The following is a 22663-nucleotide window of genomic DNA, read 5'->3' on the forward strand; positions in this document are numbered from 1 at the left end:
TCCTCTCTTTCATGACTCATGTGTCATTTCATCTGTATTCTGTCCTTTCTCATCACTTGTCCTTTCGCCTGTATTCTGTCCTTCTCTTCACCTAATATTACCCTTTCTTGGTCTTATTTCTAAATCCTATACTATACCCATACTTACATCTGTTGACATATATACATATTTATATACATATATACACATATAGACATATATACATTAGGGGTTCGGATCAGCATATGAAGAAGAACATGTGATTAAATGTTTTTAAACTAGAAAAAGGAGAAGATTTTGGCCCTCAAGTGCTCAGAAACAAGGGCCTAGGTAAGATCTAGAGAATTTTTCCATGGGTGTTAAACAGGAGCTACTGTTCTGAAAAACAGGAGGGTAAGGCCTGTCCTATTCCCTTACTGGGTGCTTCCGGTCTAGCACAGCCCCTCCCTGGCAACACCCAGAAAGCATAGCTGTATGGCCACCAGACTTTTCATGTAGTATACCCGCCAAATCAGAGACCTTCATCACCAGATCTCCCAAACACTCCCTTTTTACTTCTTTTTAAAAAGGTTTTATTTTTCCTTTGAGACAGGATCTCTCTATGTAGTCTTGGCTGGCCTGAAATTCACTTTGTAGACTAGGCTGGCCTTGCACTCAGATATCTGCCTGCCTCTGTTTCCCAGTACTAGGATTAAAGATGTATGCCACCATACCCAACATCTGAAAAGTTTTTAAGATGCCCATGGTGGTGAAGAGGCAGATCTCTGTGAGTTTGAGGACACCCTGGTCTACAGAGTGAGTTCCAGGACAGCCAGGGCTATTAAAAAAAAAACAAAAACAAAAACAAAAACAGAACTGAAGAACAATGGCAATGGGTTCTTGATCCTATTGCACGTAATGGCTTTGTGGGAGCCCAGGTAGTTTGGATGCTCACCTTAATAGACCTGGATGGAGGTGGTTGGTCCTTGGACCTCCCACAGGGCAGAGAAACCTGCTTGCTCTTTGGGCTGAGGAGGAAGGAAGACTTGATTGGGGGAGGGGGGGGGATTGGGAGGTGGTGGCGGGGAAGAGGCAGAAATCTTTAATAATTAAATAAATTAATTAATGAAAAAAAAACAAAAACAAAAAAACCCTTGTCTCAAAAAAAAGGATTTTCTGAGCTTACATAAATTATCATATTATGCTCTCTTGTCCCATTTTTACTCCTCCTGATCCCCTACCTCTTCCCAACTAGTCTCCTTCTTATTCTCATATCTTTTTTTGTAACCTGTTATGCATCTGAGTTTCTTCTCAGGGGAGATATAAACAACCCCTCCTTATAAGATACGAACAATAGCACAAACGATGATTGGACTATAGTCTATCCTGGGTAACCAATGAGTCTGTTAAGTAAGCAGCTTACTTACTAAGCATGAGCGATGGGCTGCTTACAGGAGTGAGTGACCCCAGAGCAGCCACACCACCATTCAGTCTTATCTCCACATGATGACAACTGCCCCATTGCGCATAGATGGAGTACTCCATCAATTATCCATCTGCAACCTGTATACTCTATCAAGACATGCAGTTAGGGCAAAATTATATACAAATGCTAGGGAGGTGTAGGAAGGAGCAGCTGGAAACTCAGGTGAGGGTCCAATGACCAACCCCCACCTTCTCCTTCTATGGGGGAACATCAACAGTTACCAGAGGGAAGATGAAGGGATTGTTATAGGAGCAACTTACTAACCAGTGGTGAAGCCACTGGAGAAAATGTCTCTCCCTCTCCCCTCTCCCAGTGACTGTTAACTGCCAATAGACCCTCAGGAAGTGGTGAGGCCTTGTGAGTCCCTCTCACCTCACTTTTTTTATTTATTGAAGGCACTTTTCAAAGGCTCACTGTATGAAAAGAGACTATCACAGCTGTACGTTTATGATTTTAAAAGCCAAAATAGCCAGGCCTACTGATGTACACCTTTGGTCCCAGCATGTAGGAGGCAGAGGTAGGCATATCTCTCTGCATTTAAGGCTACGCTGGTATGCATAGCCAGTTCCAGGCCAGCAAAGGCTACATAATGAGACTTTGTGTCAAAAGGAATTTTAAGCCAAAATACAAAGATTACAGAAGCAGCAAAACACTACAACACAGATCTTGGTTTTTCTACATGAAACGGGTAGCTGATACACCTGTTTGCTATGTCCTTGCTGCAAAGGTTGCTGTACAGAACCCACCATAGGTCTCAGCTCCTCCAAGACAGTTTGTGTGTTAACCCCGAATCCCCCCACTGAGACCCCATTTCCTACTTTCTGGGTACTCCGTTCTATCTTGTATTCGTGGCTGTGTGACTGGTGAGCACATGCAAAAAAACCAGGTGGAATTAATCAAGGACTAGGTAGACACGGGCTCATCTAGGTCAGAAACAGTAGACCAGTCGCACAATCCCCCTTACTAAGGAAAATTTCAAGAAAATGGGTTTCCAAAACCTGGTGAGAAAGGGTGAGTCTGGAGTGTGAATGTTGCACTCTCTCGAGGGAACTTCTAGAAAACACTCTTCCAGGGGAGGAAACTGGGTGAGACATGGTAGGGAGGAGGAGATCTAACACGTTTTTGCCATCAGACTCCATGACAAAACCTTCTAGGTTCCGACTCGAAGTTCATTCTTTGGTGCATGTGGGGGTTTGGGTTATTTCTTAACTAATCAAGGTTCTTTATCAGCTAAGGTAAATGAAGCAGAGGATTTGGATCTGGTCTACGTCCAAAGAAAAGAACTAAATTCCAAACTGGAACACAAAGGTAATGATTTAAAAAAAAATAAGAAAAAAAAAGCCACAGCTCTCCTCTCAAAGAGAATAAATGATAAGTTACCCTGGCCTAGGAACAGAGATTTCAAGTGTTTCAGTGTAGCAACAGCTTCCTAGACGTCTACGGTAGACAACAAAAAAGGTCACAAATCATTTTTCAGATGGAATGATGAGAACACCAGGTCGACAGGTTCCGGCCAAGTGGGGGAACCTCTGTTATAGGCCCCAGACTCTCTCTGATAACATTTTAGCTTTGGGGTTGACAGAATCTGGGAGTCTGCTAAGTTAATACATCTCAGAAGGACTCACCTGATAGTCACAAGGATGTCAGGTCAGACATGGAGGCTGGCAATGAATGCCTATTAAAGGGGCTAAAAATAGTGCAAACGTAAATTTGAATCCACATCTGCAGTCACTGAAGTAGCCTTTGGTTTGGCTCCTTTCCGGAACTTTTGTTCACAGTAACTAATGCTTCTTTCTAAGTATTCTATAATTTAAAACAGTAGCAGACTCAGGGAAAGGAGCTGACATGAGCTCACCCTTCAGGAAGACCTTTCTTAGATGCAGCCATGAAGTGAGAGAGACCTTTCAACTCAGGAGAGAATAGCATCATGGCTTCAGGGACCCTGAAGGAAGAAAGAGCCTTCCCTTAAAGCTGGAGAACAAAGGGGATTTCCGACTCTTAGAGGTTTGGGAGCTGGGGAGTCCGGCTTCACCCTGCGTGATATAGCTGAGGCTGGCCTACACGCCAGCCTGGAGACAGGCACTAGATAGCTCTCTAAACTTACCTTACGAGGAGCAGGGGCTTCAAGAACACAGCACAGCATACTTTCTTAGCCCCTGGGAGAGAGAGCAAAGCAGCTAGAGAGTCCGTGCTCACTCCTGCATCATCTTTCATTTCCCAAAATTACTGCTTCAGTCATAAGCAACCAAGAGAAAACTCGCTACACCGCGGGGCGCAGAACCAGTGTGTGTTACTCTCCCTGGAGAGACATGAGTAAACAAATATTCATTCTCTCTAGAGGTGGCACTAATAACAGACCAAAGCAACCTTCCCACCCATCTAAGTTGGTGAAACAACGAGCTTATGAGGCTTACTTCAAAGAAGTATGAGTGAATGAGAAATAGTGTATCACTGAAGGGTCCCATTTCAGCAAAGGTGATGATGACGTCACTAAAGCTGCATCATGGAGTCGTGCCTTTTTTCAGGTCCTATCTGTTCTAGTGTCTCCCAAGACTATGTGCAGCTGAAGGGAGGGGGGCAAGAGGAAGTAGGTGGTTGGAATCCTAGGTGAGAGTTCAGTGACCCTCTCCCACTATTAGGGACTGTTAATGACTCTATTACTCCTGCTATAAACCTACTCATCACTGTATTGTTCTGTTTATTTTGTTGTCATGACTATAGGACCAAGTACTCTGTAGGTTAGTTCAGCATCCTTTCCTCCATGATAAAAGATGGTTATAGCAGGCCAGGAGGAAATCCCTTTACCCCTAACCACAGGTGTTTAAATAGTAGGTCATTTTTAAAGGTTTTTATTATCATATGTTAATTATACATAATGAGTTTCATTAGGACATTTTATACATGCTTATAAAGTATTTTAATCATTTTCATCCCTATTGCCTCACTGATTCTATTCCTCTTCCCAACTAGTTCCTACTCTATTTGTTAGAGCTAGATCATGGGTCTGCCTCTTTAAGAAGCTGATCACATTAAGATGCCGCTCAGGCACTGTAAGAGGCCAGATCTCACAGGCATATATCCCTGCAGCTCTCCCTCTGGGTCAGAGTTATGATGCCATGCTGTGTTGTGGCCTAACAGCATGTGGGTACAGTCTTACCCAGGACCTAACTCTTCCATGTTCTTTATCACATAGGCCATGCTGAATTAGACTTCATGGTGTGAAACTTCCTATCAGTTAAGAAAAACATAAAAGCCAAACTAGCCCCTTTCTCCAGAGTGTCTCTCTCCCTCTCCCTTCCCCTCTCATTTTTCAGAGATATGATTTCTCTGTGTAGCTCTGGCTGTCTGGGAACTCGTTTTGCAGTGCAGGCTGGCCTTGAACTCACAGAGATCTGCCTCTCCCAAGTTCTGGGATTACAAAGGTATGCCACCACTGCCACCACTACCAGGCACCCAAGGGGGCTTATCTAAAGGCTTCTGCTCCTCTGGACATCCCACCCACATGCTGCCATGGCTGCTGTGTCTCTTATACTTTAGGGTGCCTCCCTTTTTCTTGTCCTTTTGGTTTTTGGCTTGTTTGTTCTTGTTTTTCGAGACAAGTTTGTCTGTGTAGTCCTGGTTGTCCTTGGACTCACTCTACAGACCCGGTTGACTTGAAACTCACTGAGATCCAGCCACCCTCTGCCTCCTGAGTGCTGGGATATGTGCCACCACTACCCTGGCTAGGCCATCTCTCTTAATGGAGCTCCTCTCCAGGTTCTAAACGAGAGCCCCTTTCCCATTAAGATCCCCATCATGCTGCCTCTGATAGGCTATCCTATCCCCCATCAATGCTACCCCATCCCAAAGCCAAACCTGTCTAATGCAAAATGGACAGTCATGGATCTCAGCCTGATCTAGGTTCAGGCTCAGTTCCAGCATTCAGTGTCTGTGGAGCCTGGATAAGCCACTTAGGAGTTTTAGATTTATTGAGGGTCCAATGACAGATATTTTCAATAATCAAATTAGATGACATGGCTTTGTGGGGGGAAAAGGGCAAATTGCGATGAGTCAAGAAAAAGCAAAACTTATGGGCCATCAAGATGGCTCAGAAGGTCAAAGCATCTGCCACCAAACCTGACGACCTGATTTTGATCCCTAGGACCCATACGGGGCAAGAACAGAGCTGACTTCCACAGACTGTCCTCTGACCTCCGCATGTATAGTTAAAATGTAATTTAAAAAGTTTTAATACCAGTTGGTCTAACATGAACATCCACACCTTTAATGCCAGCATTCTGGAGGCAGCGACAAGTGGGCTTACATAGTGGGAAACCATTATGCTCTATGTAGTGAGTTTCAGCCAGTCAGGGCTACGCGGAGAGAGAGGGGGCTGCCTTAGCTTTAAATCGGAAACATCTTGGTCTTTGCCCTCTTTCACAGTGCTCTGTCCTGGTTATCTTACATTGTGAGTCAGCACACTCTTCTGTGGTAAGGGCCAGAGAGCAAATACGTGAGGTTTTGTAAGGCATATGGTCTCTGGAGCGCATAGCTTCCTTTGTCCTTATAGAGTAAAGGAACAAGAAGACAGTAGGCTAAAGTGCTGGCTTGCAGACCTGTGCTTTACATAAAAGTTCAAAACCAGTACCTAGCACTAGCTGACTCCGCTCATATTCCTTTGTTATGTCTGCACTACACAGTCATTCTGCCGTCACAGCAAACAACAAAAAAAATACAATTTAGAAACTGCCAGTAGGTCAGCCTATTTGATGCAATATGTCCCTGATAAATTTCTAACAGGAATGTTGGAATCATGAAATGCCCGTTAGATTTTAATTAATGGAGGTGACCGAGTGGCAACATGAGGCCTATGCCATTGAGACAACGGTTTATTACGTACACTCACAAGAGAAGGGGGACACATTGAGCAAGAGCAGGAGCTAGTGGAAAACTCAACCAAGGTTCATAAGGGTTATGTAAAAGGAAAGTCAACAGGGAGGGCAAGGGGGACCATTTAAGTTTGGATCATTTGAATAATTTCAGAGACCTTAGGGCAGTGGTTCTCAACCTGTGGGTCACAACCCTTTTAGGGAGTCAAATGACCCTTTCACAGGGATCACCTAAAACTATCAGAAAACAGATATTTACATTGCAATTCATACCAAAATTATACTTATGAAGTAGCAATGAAAATAATTTTATGGTTGGGGGGGTCATCACAACTTGAGGAACTGTATTAGGGGTCGCAGCACTAGGAAGGTTGAGAGTCACTGCCTTAAGGACACAGGGGCTATTCATAACTATCTGGTGCTGAGCTGATGTAGGTCAAGGGAAATGCTGGTTTGATGTGTGTATTGGCCAGTTTGCCCTCACTGTTACAAAATACCTGAGCCTTGTAGAAAGGGTTGTGAGTTCGATGCTTTATGGCTGAGCGCTCCATAGACACTTGTTTTCTGCGCTTTGACTCTGGCCTGAATTTTATGAACAACCAGTTATATTCCTTGTTTTGCTTCACTAATGAGAGCCATTGGGCTCTTAACCATGGAGCCATCTTTTTGGTTCCTTTTGTTTTATTTTCTGAGATTACAACAGAATTTGTTGAGAATGGCTATACAGATGTAACTCAAAATAGGGGATCTGGAGAAGTGGTTCAGTTGGTTAAGTGCACTTGCTGCTCTTATAGAGGGTCCAGCTTCTATTCCTTCACACATGCTGGCTCACAACCATCTGTAACATAATATACATATAAGTAACCATATAATGTCCTCTTCTTACCTCTATGGGCACCAGGCATGTTCGATGTGCACAGATGTACATGCAGATAAAACCCTCATACTCATAAAATGTAAAAGTCTAAAGATGGTGCATCTGGTTTAAACTACCCCTACAAGCATGTCAATTGCCACGATCTATATTCTGTGCAGCTAAACCCATGACATCCCAGACATTCCAGAGCTCCAAATTAGCTACTTTTGTGATGATCTTAATGGTTCTGAATATACTTTTGTTATTTTTTTTAGCAGACTTAAACATCTCAGTTGACTGCAGCTTTGATCATGGGGTCTGTGATTGGAAACAGGATCGAGAAGATGATTTTGACTGGAATCCTGCTGGCCGAGACAACGGTATTTAAATTTGCCTGCTACATGTTCTAGGAGAGGTAGAGAGAAGGCTGTTGCTACTGTAGGGTTATTCCTGTCACTGCTGAGATCATGGTTGTTTGCCATCTTTGGGAACCTTTGACCTTCTGAGGTGGCCTCTGATGAATGAGTAACTGGTATAGCATCTATTTCCTCTTCACCCCATCTTATGACCCAGGAAATGTGTCCCAGCATCCCTCCTTTATATTTACCCTCTTCTAAGAGAGGGAGAGGGAGATGGGAAAGAGAGGAAGGTGGGGGTGTCTCTGAGATCTCCCTTTTCCCCCAGTTAACCAGCCACAGTCCTCTGTAGTTTTTATGTTGTGTTTTGATAGGAAGCAAATCTTTAAAGGTAATGGGACCTCTGTCTACACTGGAGCTATAGTAGAGTCACCTCTCAAAGGATCAAAACCACGATGAGTGTCAAGTTAATAACCTAAACTCCAAGACTCAGCTTCCCTTTGGGTTGCCTAAGGAATTCTTTGTGACCACCTGGCCTTGGATTGTTCTCACCACTAGCACTGAGCCATGAACTTCCTGTGTTTTGTAGTGTCTGCTTCAGACCTATTGACAGGCCCTGGCTTCCCCTTGGATGACGTATTTGACTTGCAGACACAATGTGGAACACATATGGAATCCTGCTCTCCTGAAAGCTGGCCATATAACTGCCACAACTGTTAAACAGCTCCGAGTTCCGTTCCTCGCCAATATAATTGTATTTCTTTGGGGATGTACAGGCTCAGCCTTGGGTTAAAAGATCCTTTCTTAGGACAAATTCCTTCTGAAGATATTTCATTGCAAGCCCATACCTGCAGCCAGAAAGCTTTGCTATCCTGTACCAAGAATTCCTGTTAGAACCTGTAATTGGGGTAGAAGGAATATATCCCACACAGCAGTTGTTCTGGTGGGCCAGCCACTAAAGAATCAAGGCAGTGGACAACTTAAAGAAGAGATAATACATCTTTGGAGAAACTGTCTTGATAACTAACATGAGTTCCTCCTTTCTACCATCATGTGAATGTAGACATTGGTGCCGCCAGAGCTATAGCGCATGGGAGTCCCAGACTGACAGCTCACCTAGTCAGCATTGCCTTGCGTTGAATTCTCATCAGTGAGAAGTCTTCTATTTGCAAACACCCAATCTGCAAATGACCCCCCAGCTTCTCAGCATCTGAGGCACTCACATCACACCTTCTCTCTTCCAACATGTCCACCAGTTCTCAAGACGGTCTTGTCTTCCCCTATAGAGATAAATGTAGATGAGAAAAAAAAATGGAATGAGCTGATAGTATTGGAGGGCTTCGAGGAAGGATGAAAGCTGGAAGGCAAGCCTTTAGCTGGAATTGAAGAGGTCACAGAAGCAAGAGTATAGCTGATAGAGTGACTGGATAAAGTACAGGATGCCTTCATTTGACATAGACTTCTTAGCAGGTCTTAAACATACTGTTTACTTGAAATTTAAACTCCACTGGGCATCCTGGAGTTTAACTTGATGAATGCTCAGATTGGCTTCACTTTCTTCTTTTTATCCAGTCCTGGACTCCAGCCCAGGGAATGGTGCTGCCGTCATTCTGAGTGGATTTTCTCACCTCAATTTAAATTTAGATAATCCCACGTAGACATTCCAGAGGCTAATCTACTCTAGACAATCTCTCACAGATGTGCCCAGAGGCTTGTCTCCTAGGTGACTCCAGAGCCTGTTGGACTGACAATCAATATTAGCCATCAGGGTTACAATGGTTACAGACTCTGGTGCAGCTGTTGTAGAAATAATATACCATCTCAGTGAGAAATCACTGCTCACACCCGCAGATTAATAAAGAATAAGACTCTTAGCACATGTCTGGCTCTGGCTAATTCCCAAAGAGAAGCTGGCCTTGGATAGCATAGTTTGCTAATTTATGTGCAACTTAGGCTACCATTCCACATATGCTGTCATCCTTAGTCTCTTTCAGGTCCCAGCCTCAGGTTACACTTTAAATAATTTAAACAGAGACAGAGAGACAGGAGAATGCAAGTCTGGCCACTTAGGTAGATGGAAGATTTACAGAAAAGATTTCGTATATGGCCAGAAATATTTTAAGTATGTCAGCATTCTCCTTTTCCAAATAGTTGTTATCAAGGGTCATCTTGCCCACCTAGCAGAACTATGCTTTTGCTAGGGAAGAGGACCCACCAGTGTCTAGATCCAGTGAAGACTAAGGTAGCATCAGCCAGGGTCCTGCAAGCATCTCCAGAAGTTATACCAGAATACTACACACCATTTCCAGTGTCTTCCTCCCAACAACTTTGGGAATTCTTTTTTGAATTATTTCTTCAGACCATGCTGTATAAGAGTTATTTTAGCTGAGTCTGGGGAAATGGCTCAGGGATTAAGAGCAATGGTGTTCTTCCAGAGGACCTGGGTTCAATTCCCAGCAACCTCATGGCAGTTCACAACCATCTGTAACTCCAGTTCCATGTAATTCAATGTCCTCTCCTCGCTCCTTAGGTCATCAGGCACGTACATGTACAAATAAAGATGCAGACAAAACACCCATATGGATAAAATAATAATTCTTAGAGAGTTGCTTAAATTCACCAGTCACAATGAAAAGAATAGAGATAGACAGAAAGTCCACTTCCCCAGGTTACAAGGTACTTAGAAGTCCCGCAAACATAGAAGAAAATATAATCCTGTCATCCTACATCAGAACTCAAGAATGACATGCTACTACATGGTGGTTGAGCCTCAAGAAGCCATTAGGACAATATAGATCAAGTATATTTTTATGAGACATTTCTCTCTGGATCCGCCTAAGTAGCTGGCCATCATACCTGTGATGGTTAAAATTGTCAGCTTGACAGGATCTAACATCACCTAAGAGACAAACATACCTATGAAAGATTATCTAGAATAGATTAGCCTCTGGAATGTGTATGTGGGATTATCTAGCTTTAAACTGAGATGGAAAAATCCACTTAGAATGGAGGCAGCACCATTCCCTGGGCTGGGATTCAGGACTGGATAAAAATGAGAATGCGAGCTGACCGGGAGTGTTCATCATTCTCTACTTCCTGACGGTGGTTGCAATGTGACTGGCTGCCTTAAACTCCTGCTGCCATGACCTCCTCCACCCCCGTGGGCCATATCCTTGAACTGTGAGCCAAAATAAATCCTTCCTTAAGTTGCTTTTATTAGAGTGCTTTGTATCAGTAACAACACAAGTCACTAATTCCTACCTATCCTCGATTCCGTGGAAAATGCATTCTGAGATTCAAATACTCAAAGTGGAAATGTTCTGGAACTCATTAGCTGCAAATTACCTTCAGGGGCTAAGTGACCATTCTATTATATTCTTATTTGCTTGTGAATGTGGAAAATTCCTCAGCTTTCTGACCCTTAGCACTCTTCTCTGTATAGGAAAAGATTTCAACTCTCCAGTCCATAGGACTCACTTTTGCATGACTGTTCGATTCGAATGGAAAGGACTTCAGCATGTCCTATGGGAGACTGTTGTTCATTTTTCTGGTTTGCTTATGTTATAGAGTTAGACCCCTTCTCACGGTCTTTTGCTCTCTTAAAGCTATTGGTTACTATATGGCCGTCCCGGCACTGGCGGGGCACAAGAAGGATATTGGCCGACTGAAACTTCTCCTCCCCAACTTGACACCCCAAAGCAACTTCTGCTTGCTCTTTGATTACCGGCTGGCTGGAGACAAAGTAGGAAAACTTCGAGTGTTCGTGAAAAATAGCAACAATGCCCTGGCATGGGAAGAGACAAAAAATGAGGACGAGAGATGGAAGACAGGGAAAATCCAGTTGTACCAAGGAATTGATACTACTACCAAAAGTGTAAGTGGAGAAGGAATCCCATAGTTCCGTTTTCTTCCCTTTTTCAGTGATTCAACAAAGTATTTGCTGGTGTCGATAGGTCTCAGGAGTACCAAGATAGGCCTGACTAATGAGGGTACTTGTCCAGTTCTTCCCAAATGACCTATTGGTGTGTCTGGCCTGTCTAAGTTCCATGCCAACCAGGCTATGCATGCTTGGATAAGTTAAAAACAAATAAGCAAGCAAGAAAAGGGTCTCTCGTTCATTCTATGGAACTTAGCTCAATAAATGGCAGCCAGAATATGATTATTTTAAGGTTATTTTAACTGAACTGAAGGGGTGGCTGTTGGGGAATTCCCACTCTTGGGGGGGATGATCTTTTAGGAGGTCTAATAGAACTGATAAAGGCTGTTACAAACTTAGTTGTGGTTTATATACATTAAAGTCAGCAAGAAGTAAATGGGATGTAAGCACAGGGGTCAGGAAGGACCAGGCAGAAGCTTGTAGTTTTCTTTGCCCAGTAGACCCCTGAGTAGATCTTAATTCTCCCAACATCCACATATGACAAATGACAAAACTCACAAAGTACTGCACAACAGGGAAGCTCACCCAGGCCTTGGCATCCAATGGTGTAGGTGTGTGTGTGTGTGTGTGTGTACATGTCTGTATGTTAATGTGAAAGCCATATAACAGCCAACTCAGGTATTGTTCCTTGGGCCCTGTACACCTCGTTTCTTTTAGACAGGCCTTGAACTTGCCAAATCTGACAAAGTAGCTGACCAGCAAGCCTGGGGGATTGACCTGTCTGTTTTGTCAACACTGGAATTACAAGTGCACATCACTACACAGGGCTTTTTCAAATGAGTTCTGGGGACTGAACTCAGGCCATATGCTTTCAAGGCGAGCACTTTATCACTGAGCTAGCTCTCCAAGCTCTCAATGTTGCTAATGTGGATCAGTCTGCCCGCAGGATTGCTGGCATGTCTGACCTTAGCTATTCACTCTTCAGCATTTCCAGACTACACTGATATCATATAAGCCAAGGCCCCCATCATAAATCACATTCTGAGCATAAACCGTCTGGCTTGGCTAAAGGTTACAGGTAAACAAAAATACTTTTAACCAAGCAGTTTCAAGTGCTTAGAAGCTGACTCTCAGTAAGCAGTCAAGGACAAAACTGTCTTTCAAATGATCAGGTTTTGGGTAACTCAGACCTGCTGAGTTAATCTTTTACTGTGAAGTAGGCTTAATAAAGGAAAAGGCAACTGCTCAAAGAGGAAGTTGGTTCATGAACTTGATAAAGAACAAATAGGATAAAATGATCAAGAGGTTACTGAGTTTGGAGGGCCTTGGCAAGAGCTGGTTCTTGAGAGAGAAAAGTCAAAAATCACACAAGAGAAGAACAGAGAGGGGCTGGGGTGTAGCTCAGTTGGTAGAATGAGTGCCTAGCATGCACAAAACCCTGTGTTTAGTCCCCTGCACTGCATAAACCAGGCCTGGTGGGGCATGCCAGCAATTCTAGTACTCAGAGGTGGACTCGGGAGGAGTGGTAGTTCAAGGTCATCCTTGACTGCGTGATGAACAGCTATTCTCACGTGTGTGTGCATATACAGGCAGGCACGCACACACACAGACACTTAAAAGTAAACAAAGATTTTTTTCCTTAAATGTAAATTCCAAAAGTTTCCTGCTCCGAATTACAGAGCAGTACTTTTTATTTTTTTCAAGACAGGGTTGCTCTGTGTAATAACCCTGGCTGTCCTGGAACTCACCGTGTAGATTAGGCGGTCTTCAAACTCACAGAGATCCTCCTGCTTCTGAGGGCTGGAATTAAAGGCAGGTGACACCACTGCCAGAAACAGGACTTTGAGAAATCCTCCAGAGTTAGCTGTGACCCTTGTCTTCTCTAAACAGAACCCTCACTGTGAGTTGACATGTGGGAAACATATTGCTTATATAGCCAAGATATTGCTATGCAGTCAATATGAAAGGCAATTTCTATACAGTAGACACAAATTTAGTCTGTGCTAACAGCTGTTCAATAGTCCGATGACATCATTGTTTTGAAGTAACCTTCTATTCTCTCTATATTACTAGGTCATTTTTGAAGCAGAACGTGGCAAAGGCAAGACTGGAGAAATTGCAGTGGATGGCGTCTTACTGGTGGCAGGCTTGTGTCCAGATGATTTTTTATCTGTCGAGGGCTAAATGCCACTGCCCTTCTTTATAACCTCTCTATATGTGGCTTTTTATGCCATTTTTTCTGGGGGTTCTTCTTGTATCATATCATAGGACTCTTCCACTTATAAATATAAGCTGAAAATGTGTAATGTTCCAACAGAAATATCATAAGATTTCTTTCTTGTCTCAAATGTACTAAGACTTGTTTTCTATGTCGAACCACTGTGCCTTCTCCTGTGTTTCTGAATTCTCCACGGTATGTCATAAAATGTGGAAATGCCGGCTCATCTCCCCCTACCTAGTAAATCTGCTTTTCCTATGTGAGCTTATGGACTCTTCTAAATTACATTTCTAGAATAACAGCAACAGGAAAAAATAGTACAGATAAATGGTTAGTTGTGGAGGCTGGAGAGATGACCTAGTGGTTAAGAACACAGGCTTTTCTGGCAGAGGATCCAGGCTCAATTCCCAGCACCCAAACGGCAGCTCACAACCATCTGCAACTCCAGTTCCAGAAGATCCAGTGCCCTCTTCTGACCTCCATGAAAACCTACATTTGTGTAGTACACATGGGTACACTTTGGCCCATACACATAAAATAATAAAGTAAATCATTTTTTAAATGTTTGTTTAACTTTTAAGGTGCTTCTTGGAAACAATGACATTAAACAGTTTTTTTTGGCTAAATGGCTCATTCTGCTCTTTTATAGTCAAACTTGCATATTTAATTTTTTATAATCATAACCAGTTAATCACCTTACATCATAGGAAGATAAAAGGATATGTTCATGATTCTATGTTTACTTATGTGTGTGATTCTGGAAAACATAATTTTGGCTCTTATCTCTGTTGAGATACTTTGTATTCATAAAAACTGCTTAAAACGGGCTTAGGCGGCTTGCTGGAATGCTTGCCTCGGCATGCCCCAAATCCTGGGTCCAATCCTCTGTACCTCATAAATTGGGAGTGGTGTTGCCTGCCTGTAATCCCAGCAGATCAGAAGTTTAAGGTCATCCTTGGCTATACAGTATGTTTGATGCTAACCTGGGCTACATGAGACCTTGTTCAAAAGAGGAGTGAAGAGAGAGAAAGAGCGCTAAATCTGTCTTCCAGGAAGACACTGTGTATATTCTCCGAAGCTGTTCACTGTACATATATCCCTGAAAAGACAGTACAGGCAAAAAAAAAAAAAACACCACAGTACAATGCTTTTGTGCAAAGAGCACTAAACACTCATACAGATTAGCCACCTACCATTAGACTCATATGCAGTCCAAGTTTTAACTCTTTTGGGTTTTTTTGAGGCGTCCACCACTCAGTTCCCAAATAAATCACACATGGAGGCGTATTCTTAGTTATGATTGCCCGGCCTTAGTTTGGCTTGTTTCTTGCCAGCTTTTCTTAATCCTAAATTATGGGCTTTTATCTTTCTAACTTCTGTATATCTTACTTTCCTTCTTACTCAGTGGCTGGCTGGGTGGCTGGACCCTGGAGGCCTCCTCTCGTTCTCTTGCTCCTTGTTCTCCTCGTTCTCAGTTCTTCTATTTGTACTTACTCTCTGCCAGTCCCACCTATCCTTGCTCCTGCCTTGCTAGTGGCCGTTCAGCTGTTTATTAGGTCCACCAGGTGTTGTAGACAGGCAGGGTAACACAGCTTCACAGAGTTAGACAAATGCAGCGGAAACAAAAGTCACACACCTGAGACTAATATTCCCCACCACTCATCACTCTCTGGAATCTAGCCGATGAATATGACAGCTAGAGGAACACTGGCTCCTTACCACTCCAGGACACTGAAAACAAGGCTTGCGCTCCTGGGAGAGGGCTCGCTTTCTCTGAGGGAAGATGAACAGACCTTCCTAGAACTCAGGCCTGCTATTTAAAGTCTGTGCCAGTTGGACTTTAAAACAGTACTTAGGTGATTTAATTTCTTCAAAATGAAGTGAAGGCATTTACAATTTCCGGAACACTAGCGAACATGTTATCATGTTATAATTTGTTACTATGCTTCACAGGCTTTTTTTTAAATAAATGATCTTGCATTTTAGAACACTTAAAGAGTCTGGGGGAAATTTACAGGCTGAATTGAATAATGACTACTTAGCATCATTGCATATAAATGCTTTCAGCCTGACACTATTAATTCTGCCCCAAGACAGAATAGAAGCAAAGATAGTGAGTAGCAAGATACATTTCTGTTTTAAAAACTGGCTTTTATTGAGCGTTCATAAATTTCTTTCAATTTGTTGGTATTAGGTAGTGGAGTGTTATTTAATTGCTTCTTTCCATTCTAGGGATTGAACCTAGGGCCTTGCTTCTTCTGAACAAGTGCACCGCCACTCCCGAGCCCCAGTATAAAGGTTTCACGTGGGATTAAGTCCTTTGACAAATCTGAGGCTCTCTCATGCTTAGACTGTATAATATCTAAATTGCTGGCAGAGGCTGGGATGTGGCTCAACTGCTAGAGTTCTACTTAGCATGCATAAAGTCCTAAATTCAATCTTCAGCAGTGGATAAAATCAGCACACTTGTAATCCCAGGATAGGAGAAGAGGCAGAAAGATCAGAAATTCAAGGTCGCCAGGTGATTGGTGGTGCACACCTTTATTCCCAGCACTAGGGAGGCAGAGGCTGGCAGACCTCAGTGAGTTCAAGGCCAGACTGGTCTACAAGAGCTAATTCCAGCATAGGCTCCAAAAGTACAGAGAGAGAGAGAGAGAGAGAGAGAGAGAGAGAGAGAGAGAGAGAGAGAGAGAGAGGAAGAAAGAAGTTCAAGGTCATCCTTAGCTACATAGCACATTTGAAACCAGCCTGGGCTACAAATGAGATCCTGTTTAGAAAATACAAATAAAACTAGCCTGGTGGTGCACACCTTTAATCCCAGAAGTGGGGAGGCAGAGGTAGGGGGATCTCTGTGAGTTTGAGGCCAGCTCTGATCTACAGAGCAAGTTCCAGGACAGCCAAGGCTGTTTCAAAGAGAAACCCTGTCTCAAAAAACAAAACAAACAAACAAAAAGAACAAATAAAAAGTGCCAACATAAAACTGTATTCAACCACCTTTCTCTTCAGTTCAGACAGACCATGATCACAAATGCCAAAAAAGTTGTGTTCTCTCTCCATCCAAAATACCCTGTGCTGTGTAGATGCCGCTATATTCTATCTGATCATGAAATGGCATGTTATCATGGACTTTGGCATTGTTCAGAACCTGGCAGGTTTGTTTTTTACAAATTTATAAATAAGATTTCCTTTTCCAGTGGAAGATGAGAGCTTAGATTTGGAGTGGCTGTTTACAAGCATTTTGGAATTATGTTCTCAACATAATGAGGCTTCAGAAAATTCTAGCCTTAACAACTTACAACATGGGAGATGGATAGTGTGGTGGTGAGGATGTGGCCTAGAATAAAGAAGGACTGCCCTGAAGCTGGCTTAAGATAGCAAAGTTACAAGCCAGAGCCAGAGACTTCTGGGGGTCCGAACGTGAATCTGGGACCTTCAAGGGAGTAGACTTAAACCAGGACCCTGGTGGGCCTGAGCATGAGTATAGGACCTCCCAGGAACTAGGCCTGAGCCAGGACCTCTGCCAGTCTGGGCATTAGTGAACCTGGGACCTCCAAGGGAATAGGCAGGAACCAGAGATCTTGGCAAGGCCAGACTTGAGTCTGGGTCCTCAGAGGGAGTAGGCCTGAGCCAGGACCTCTATCCGTCCAGGCATTGATCAGGGACATCAAAGGGAATAGGTAGAAACCTGGAACCTCTGCCGGTCGGAGTGTGCTGGGACCTCTGAGGGAGTAGGAAGGTCATCTGCGGGTCTGGGCACACCCGAGTCTGGGAACTCCAAGGCAGTAAACTGGTGCCAGAAACCTTTCCAGGTCCAACTCCAACCCAGGCACTTCTGCAGTAGGGAATCCAGACTGGGATTTACAGATACAGGTAAAAGCCAGTAACCTAGGCCACATTTGCCCCAAGGCAAGGAACTCCACCTGGGGCAACAAATTCCACAGGAGTGGCTCTGAAGGAGCTACCTGGGGACAGAATGGGCCTGAGGAAACAAGCTCCTTGGGGAGAAGAAGCCAGGAGCAAATCCAGTCCCGGAAGCCAACCCAGTCCTGGGACACTGACGCATTAGTGTCAATCTCTGGATTGAGCCAGCAATCTGACCCAGAGTTAGCGATCTCTACCAGAACGGGAATGGAACAGAACCTAGGACAGAGAGCAAATAGCTCCACCAGGAGCAAAAGCCAGGAGCAAATCCAGTCCCAGAACCCAACCCAGTCCCAGGACACTGGCAGATCAGGATTGAGGCAGTGACCAGATCCTGAGTCAGCCATCTCCACCAGAATAGGTTCAACTCCAAGTCAGGGACTTCTGCAGGAGGGGATCCAGATGAGGATTTACAGAAACAGGGCAAAACTGGCAACCTAGGCCAAAGTAGGCCTGAAACAGCAAACTCCAAGGGAGCAGAGCAAAGCACAGGAGTGCTGAGCTATCTCCAGAAATACAGTGTAACCAACTTTAACTAGAACTGTGACATTGACTGTACCATGAGGAACAACCATCTGAGCTTTGGATTCACTGGCACCTAGAAGATTATTCAACAGGGCTGGAGAGATGGCTCAAAGGTTAAGAGCATTGCCTGCTCTTCCAAAGGTCCTGAGTTCAATTCCCAGCAACCACATGGTGGCTCACAACCATCTGTAATGAGGTCTGGTGCCCTCTTCTGGCTTTCAGGTATACATGGCATACATGCAGACAGAATATTGTATTTATAATAAATAAATATTTTTAAAAAAAAGATTATTCAACAGATTCTCAGACAGCCACAACCACACCTATTAGAGGAAAAGATGAGTAGAAAAGGTAAGATCACATGCTGCACCACAAAGAGCAACACAATACCAGTAAAACCTAAAGACCCTACAACAGCAAGACCTGAACAACCAAATATGGATGAACCAGAAGACAATGACCTAAAAATAACTTCAAAAGAATGTTTGAAATTCTTAAAGATGAAATGAGAAATTCCCTTAAAAAATTGAAGAAAAGACAAACAGAAAATTGAAAGATATCAGGAACTGACTTAAAGAAAACCAAGAAAAAGAAATAAAAAAAAAACAAGAAACTATTCAGAACTTGAAAACTGAAATAGAAACAATAAAAAACCCACAAGCCAAAGGAGTTATAGAAATAGAAATTATGAGAAAAAGATAAGGAACCACAGATGCAAGCATGAACAGCAGAATACAAGAGATGGAAGAGAGAATCTCAAGTGCTGAAGATACAATAGAGAAAATAGACTCATCAGTTAAAAAAAACATTAAATCTCACAAAAGCTTAACCCAAAATATCCAGGAAATATGCGACACCATGAAAAGGTCAAATCTTAGAATAATAGGTATAGAAGAAGGAGAAGTTCAACTCAAAGGCACAGAAAATTTATTTTAACAAAATCATAGAAGAAAACTTTCCCTACCTAAAGAAAGATATGCCTGTGAAGATACAAGAATCTTACAGAACACCAAATAGACTGGATCCAAAAAGAAGTCCTCTCGCCACATCATAATCAAAACACTAAACATACAGAGTAAAGAAAGAATATTCAGAGCTGCAAAGGAAAAAGGCCAAGTAACATATAAAGGTAGACCTAACATAACAGAATTACTCTTGACTGCTGGCATAACTGGACATCAACATGTAGAAGAATGAAAATAGACCCATATCTATCACCATGCACAAAACTCTTCAGCCACACTGAAGAGAAAGTGCGAAATAAAATTGAACGCATTGGCACAGGAAACCACTTCCTAAATAGATCCCCAGCAGCACAGACACTGAGAGAAACAATTAATAAATGGGACCTCCTGAAACTGAAAAGCTTCTGTAAAGCAAACAACATGGACGGGAAAAGATCTTCACTAACCCCACATCAGACAGAGGTCTGATCTCTAAAATATACAAAGAACTCAAGAAATTGGACACCAAAAGATCACATAATCCAGTAAAAAAAATGGAGTACATACTTAAACAGAGAACTCTCAACAGAGGAATCTAAAATGGCTGAAAGACACTTAAGGAAATGTTCAACATCCTTAGTCATCAGAGAAATGCAAATCAAAACAACTCTGAGATACCATCTTACACCTGTAAGAATGGCCAAGATAAAAAAAAACTGATGACCACTTATGCTGGAGAGGTTGTGGGGTAAAGGGAACACTTCTGCATTGCTGGTGGGAATGCAAGCTGGTACAGCCCCTTTGGATGTCAGAGTGGCAATTTCTCAGAAAATTAGAAAACAACCTTTCTCAAGACTCAGTAATACCACTTTTGGGTATAAATCCAAACGATGCTCAATTGTGCCACAAGGATATGTGCTCAACTATGCTCATAGCAGCTTTGTTTGTCATAGCCAGAACCTGTAAACAACCTAAATGCTCCTCTATCAAAGAATGGATAAGAAAAATGTGGTACATTTACACAATGGAGTACTACACAGCAGAAAAAATACCGACAGCTTGATTTTGCAGGAAAATGGACGGAGCAAAAAACATTATTTTTAGTGTGGTAACCCAGACCCAGAAAGACATTTATCACATGTTCTCACTCATAGGTAGTTTTTAAACATAAAGCAAAGAAAGCCAGCCTACAAACCACAATCCCAGAGAACTTAGACAACAATGAGGACACTAAGAGAGACTTATATAGATCTAATCTACATGGGAAGTAGAAAGTAGAAAAAGACAAGATCTCCTGAGTAAACTGGGAGCATGGGGACCTTGGGGGAGGGTTGAAGGAGGAAGGGGAGAGGCAGGGAAGAGAGCAGAGAAAAATGTAAAACTCAATAAATATCAATAAAAAAGAACAAAAAAATAAAAAAAACAGTAAGGGCATGACAAAAAGATAGCAAAGTTACAAGTGAAAAGTCAAAGAAAAATAATTCTCTCATGTATATACCTTTAGCCAATTTGGGAACATCATATAAGGATTTCTTTTCCATTTCTAGGCTAATGTTTTCTCCATTTGTCATAGAATCTCCTACTCTGGGTTCATGTCCCATGGCATGAAGGGTCCTGGATTAAATATGACCAAGCAAGAAATAGTTACTTCTTCCCTCTCGGCAACTTTTTTGGAGAGCCTACATACTGATTTCACTGACCATGTGGCTCAAACCTCATTTGAATTCGCCTTTTTCTGGAACAAAGGCCATACCGATTTGGCGCTGTAAACTTGTATTTATGCACCGTTTATGCCCCCCCCCCAAACAGTGTTAACAAATCACAGTAGCATAGCAGCAGCACCAGTTGGTCATAGCCCCAGTGGACAGCTTGCGCCGCCAGAATACCCATCATGAGCGGAATGGATAAACTGCTGTAGTCATCCCATGAAATGCTATGAAGCAATGAGAACGAACAGAGAGCCCAATGCCGCTCACAGCAACCCAGGTAGACCTTTAAAACAGAGCACTCAACTGGATGTCATGTCACACTTTAAATCCCAACAATCGGGTGGCAGAGGCAGGAGGATCTCCAAGTACAGGCCAGCTGGGTAGAATACGTGACATGTTCCAGGCTGCCTCAAAAACAGTAGTAATAAAATAAAAATGAATTTCAAAAGGCAGCACACATCAAGTGCAGTCAGAAAATGTGTTCTATGCTTTATAAGTTGTAGAAGGGTCAAAGCCAGGCAAAATTAATCAATGGAAGAGGAATTGGGGTTTACCATTGTGGGAAGGTGCTGGAAGAGACCACCAGGGAAACTTGAAGAAAACAAGTAACTCTAGTGTTTGAAGGGTGTGTGGGATGTATGTATGTATGCTGTTTCTATATTTGTGTATGTATATGTGATTTCTGCTTCTGAATGTGCATGTTCAGTATGCGAAACGTATTGAACAATTCACTTAATGACTCATGCATTGACTTTTCTATGTATGTAATACATCAGTAGAAATTGCTTTTAGAAACCGAAAGTTTTCTGCTCCCAACTTCACCTCACCCCTGTCAAAATGTCATGTATGTGAAATTTTGCTCCATGATTGAAATACCTGGAGTGAATCCACATTTCAACGCCAGGAAGGTTGCGACTCCAGTTACACGCAGATTCATAATAATCCAGCAACCAACGATTTACATTGGGAATATGTCCCCAGGTCCCCCACCAGTGGGCTCTGGACATCATCTGGCTACTAGCTGGGAATGCCAGTGTAATACCAAGAGGAACTGAGGCCCAGGGAAATAATCCCACTGATAGGAATCTAGAGCTCTCAGCTGCTCCCTATCTATTGGTCTTGCTGAGAAGTGTTTAGAGTCCCTTTTGTATTCTGCTTTTCCTTCTAAAATTTCCTGTATACACACAAGGGACTGAGGCAGGAGGATCAGAAGTTCAAAGTTAGTCTCGCCACCTAGCAAATTCAAGGCCAGCCTGAGCTACAGGACACTGACTCAAAAAGCTAAAGGGGAACCAGTCTATGCCTTTAATCCCCGCAGAGACAGGGATTAAAGACAAGTAAATTTACGGCCAACCTGATCTACATAGTGAATTCCAGGGCAGTCAGGACTACACAGAGAGTCCCTGTCTAAAAAAAAAAAAAAAAAAAAAAAAAAAAAAAAAAAAAGCCAAGAGGTAAAGTAAGGGGGGGGGAGATAAAAAAAAGAGAGAGAAAAGTGTTTTCTCTCCCAAGATGAGTGTCAGTTATAGTCACACCGTTCTCCTGCTGAGAGCAGGACTCTGTGCACCCTGCAGCATTTGTAATCTTCTCGCAGAAGATTTCACTGCCGCACCCCCTGGTGGCAGTCTCTGTCCTAGCATGACGACCACCCGGCAGCCGCCATCAGATAGGCATCTGCATGCTACTCTCTCTCTCTCCACATGCCTCCCCTTCCCTTTCGTGAACTTTTGCTTCTCTCTGGGTCCCAACCCCCTTCTAACCCAGTCTTACAGATCTCTCATTCTCTCTCAGTTCAGCCTTACTAATTGCTTACTTGTTCCATGTTGCATTTGACTGGTCTCTGACAAGTGAAGAAGAGAAGAGCTTCAAGTGTAACTCCTCTTGAGTAATATTTCATACAAGTAGCATCCAATGCCTTAATCCAAAGGGAAATTTCTGCTCCGTG

At 42.9% G+C, this 22663-nt stretch overlaps 1 protein-coding gene across 2 annotated transcripts in view; it reads left to right on the forward strand.

Moving 5' to 3' along the window:
- The window catches only part of Egfl6 (EGF like domain multiple 6), a 60745-nt gene extending 46602 nt beyond the window's left edge, over positions 1-14143 (forward strand). Inside the window, exons 9-12 of one of the 2 annotated variants that reach the window (XM_057760068.1) lie at positions 2675-2752; positions 7444-7548; positions 11130-11398; positions 13475-14143. In XM_057760068.1, coding sequence (XP_057616051.1) covers positions 2675-2752; positions 7444-7548; positions 11130-11398; positions 13475-13585 — 563 coding nt within the window. In that variant the 3' untranslated portion in view covers positions 13586-14143. The remainder of the gene's footprint in view (positions 1-2674; positions 2753-7443; positions 7549-11129; positions 11399-13474) is intronic. The other variant, XM_057760069.1, reaches the window with a different exon arrangement.
- The last annotated feature ends 8520 nt before the right edge of the window (positions 14144-22663 follow it).

Source organism: Chionomys nivalis, chromosome X, assembly GCF_950005125.1.
Source record: "Chionomys nivalis chromosome X, mChiNiv1.1, whole genome shotgun sequence".
NCBI lineage: Eukaryota > Metazoa > Chordata > Mammalia > Rodentia > Cricetidae > Chionomys > Chionomys nivalis.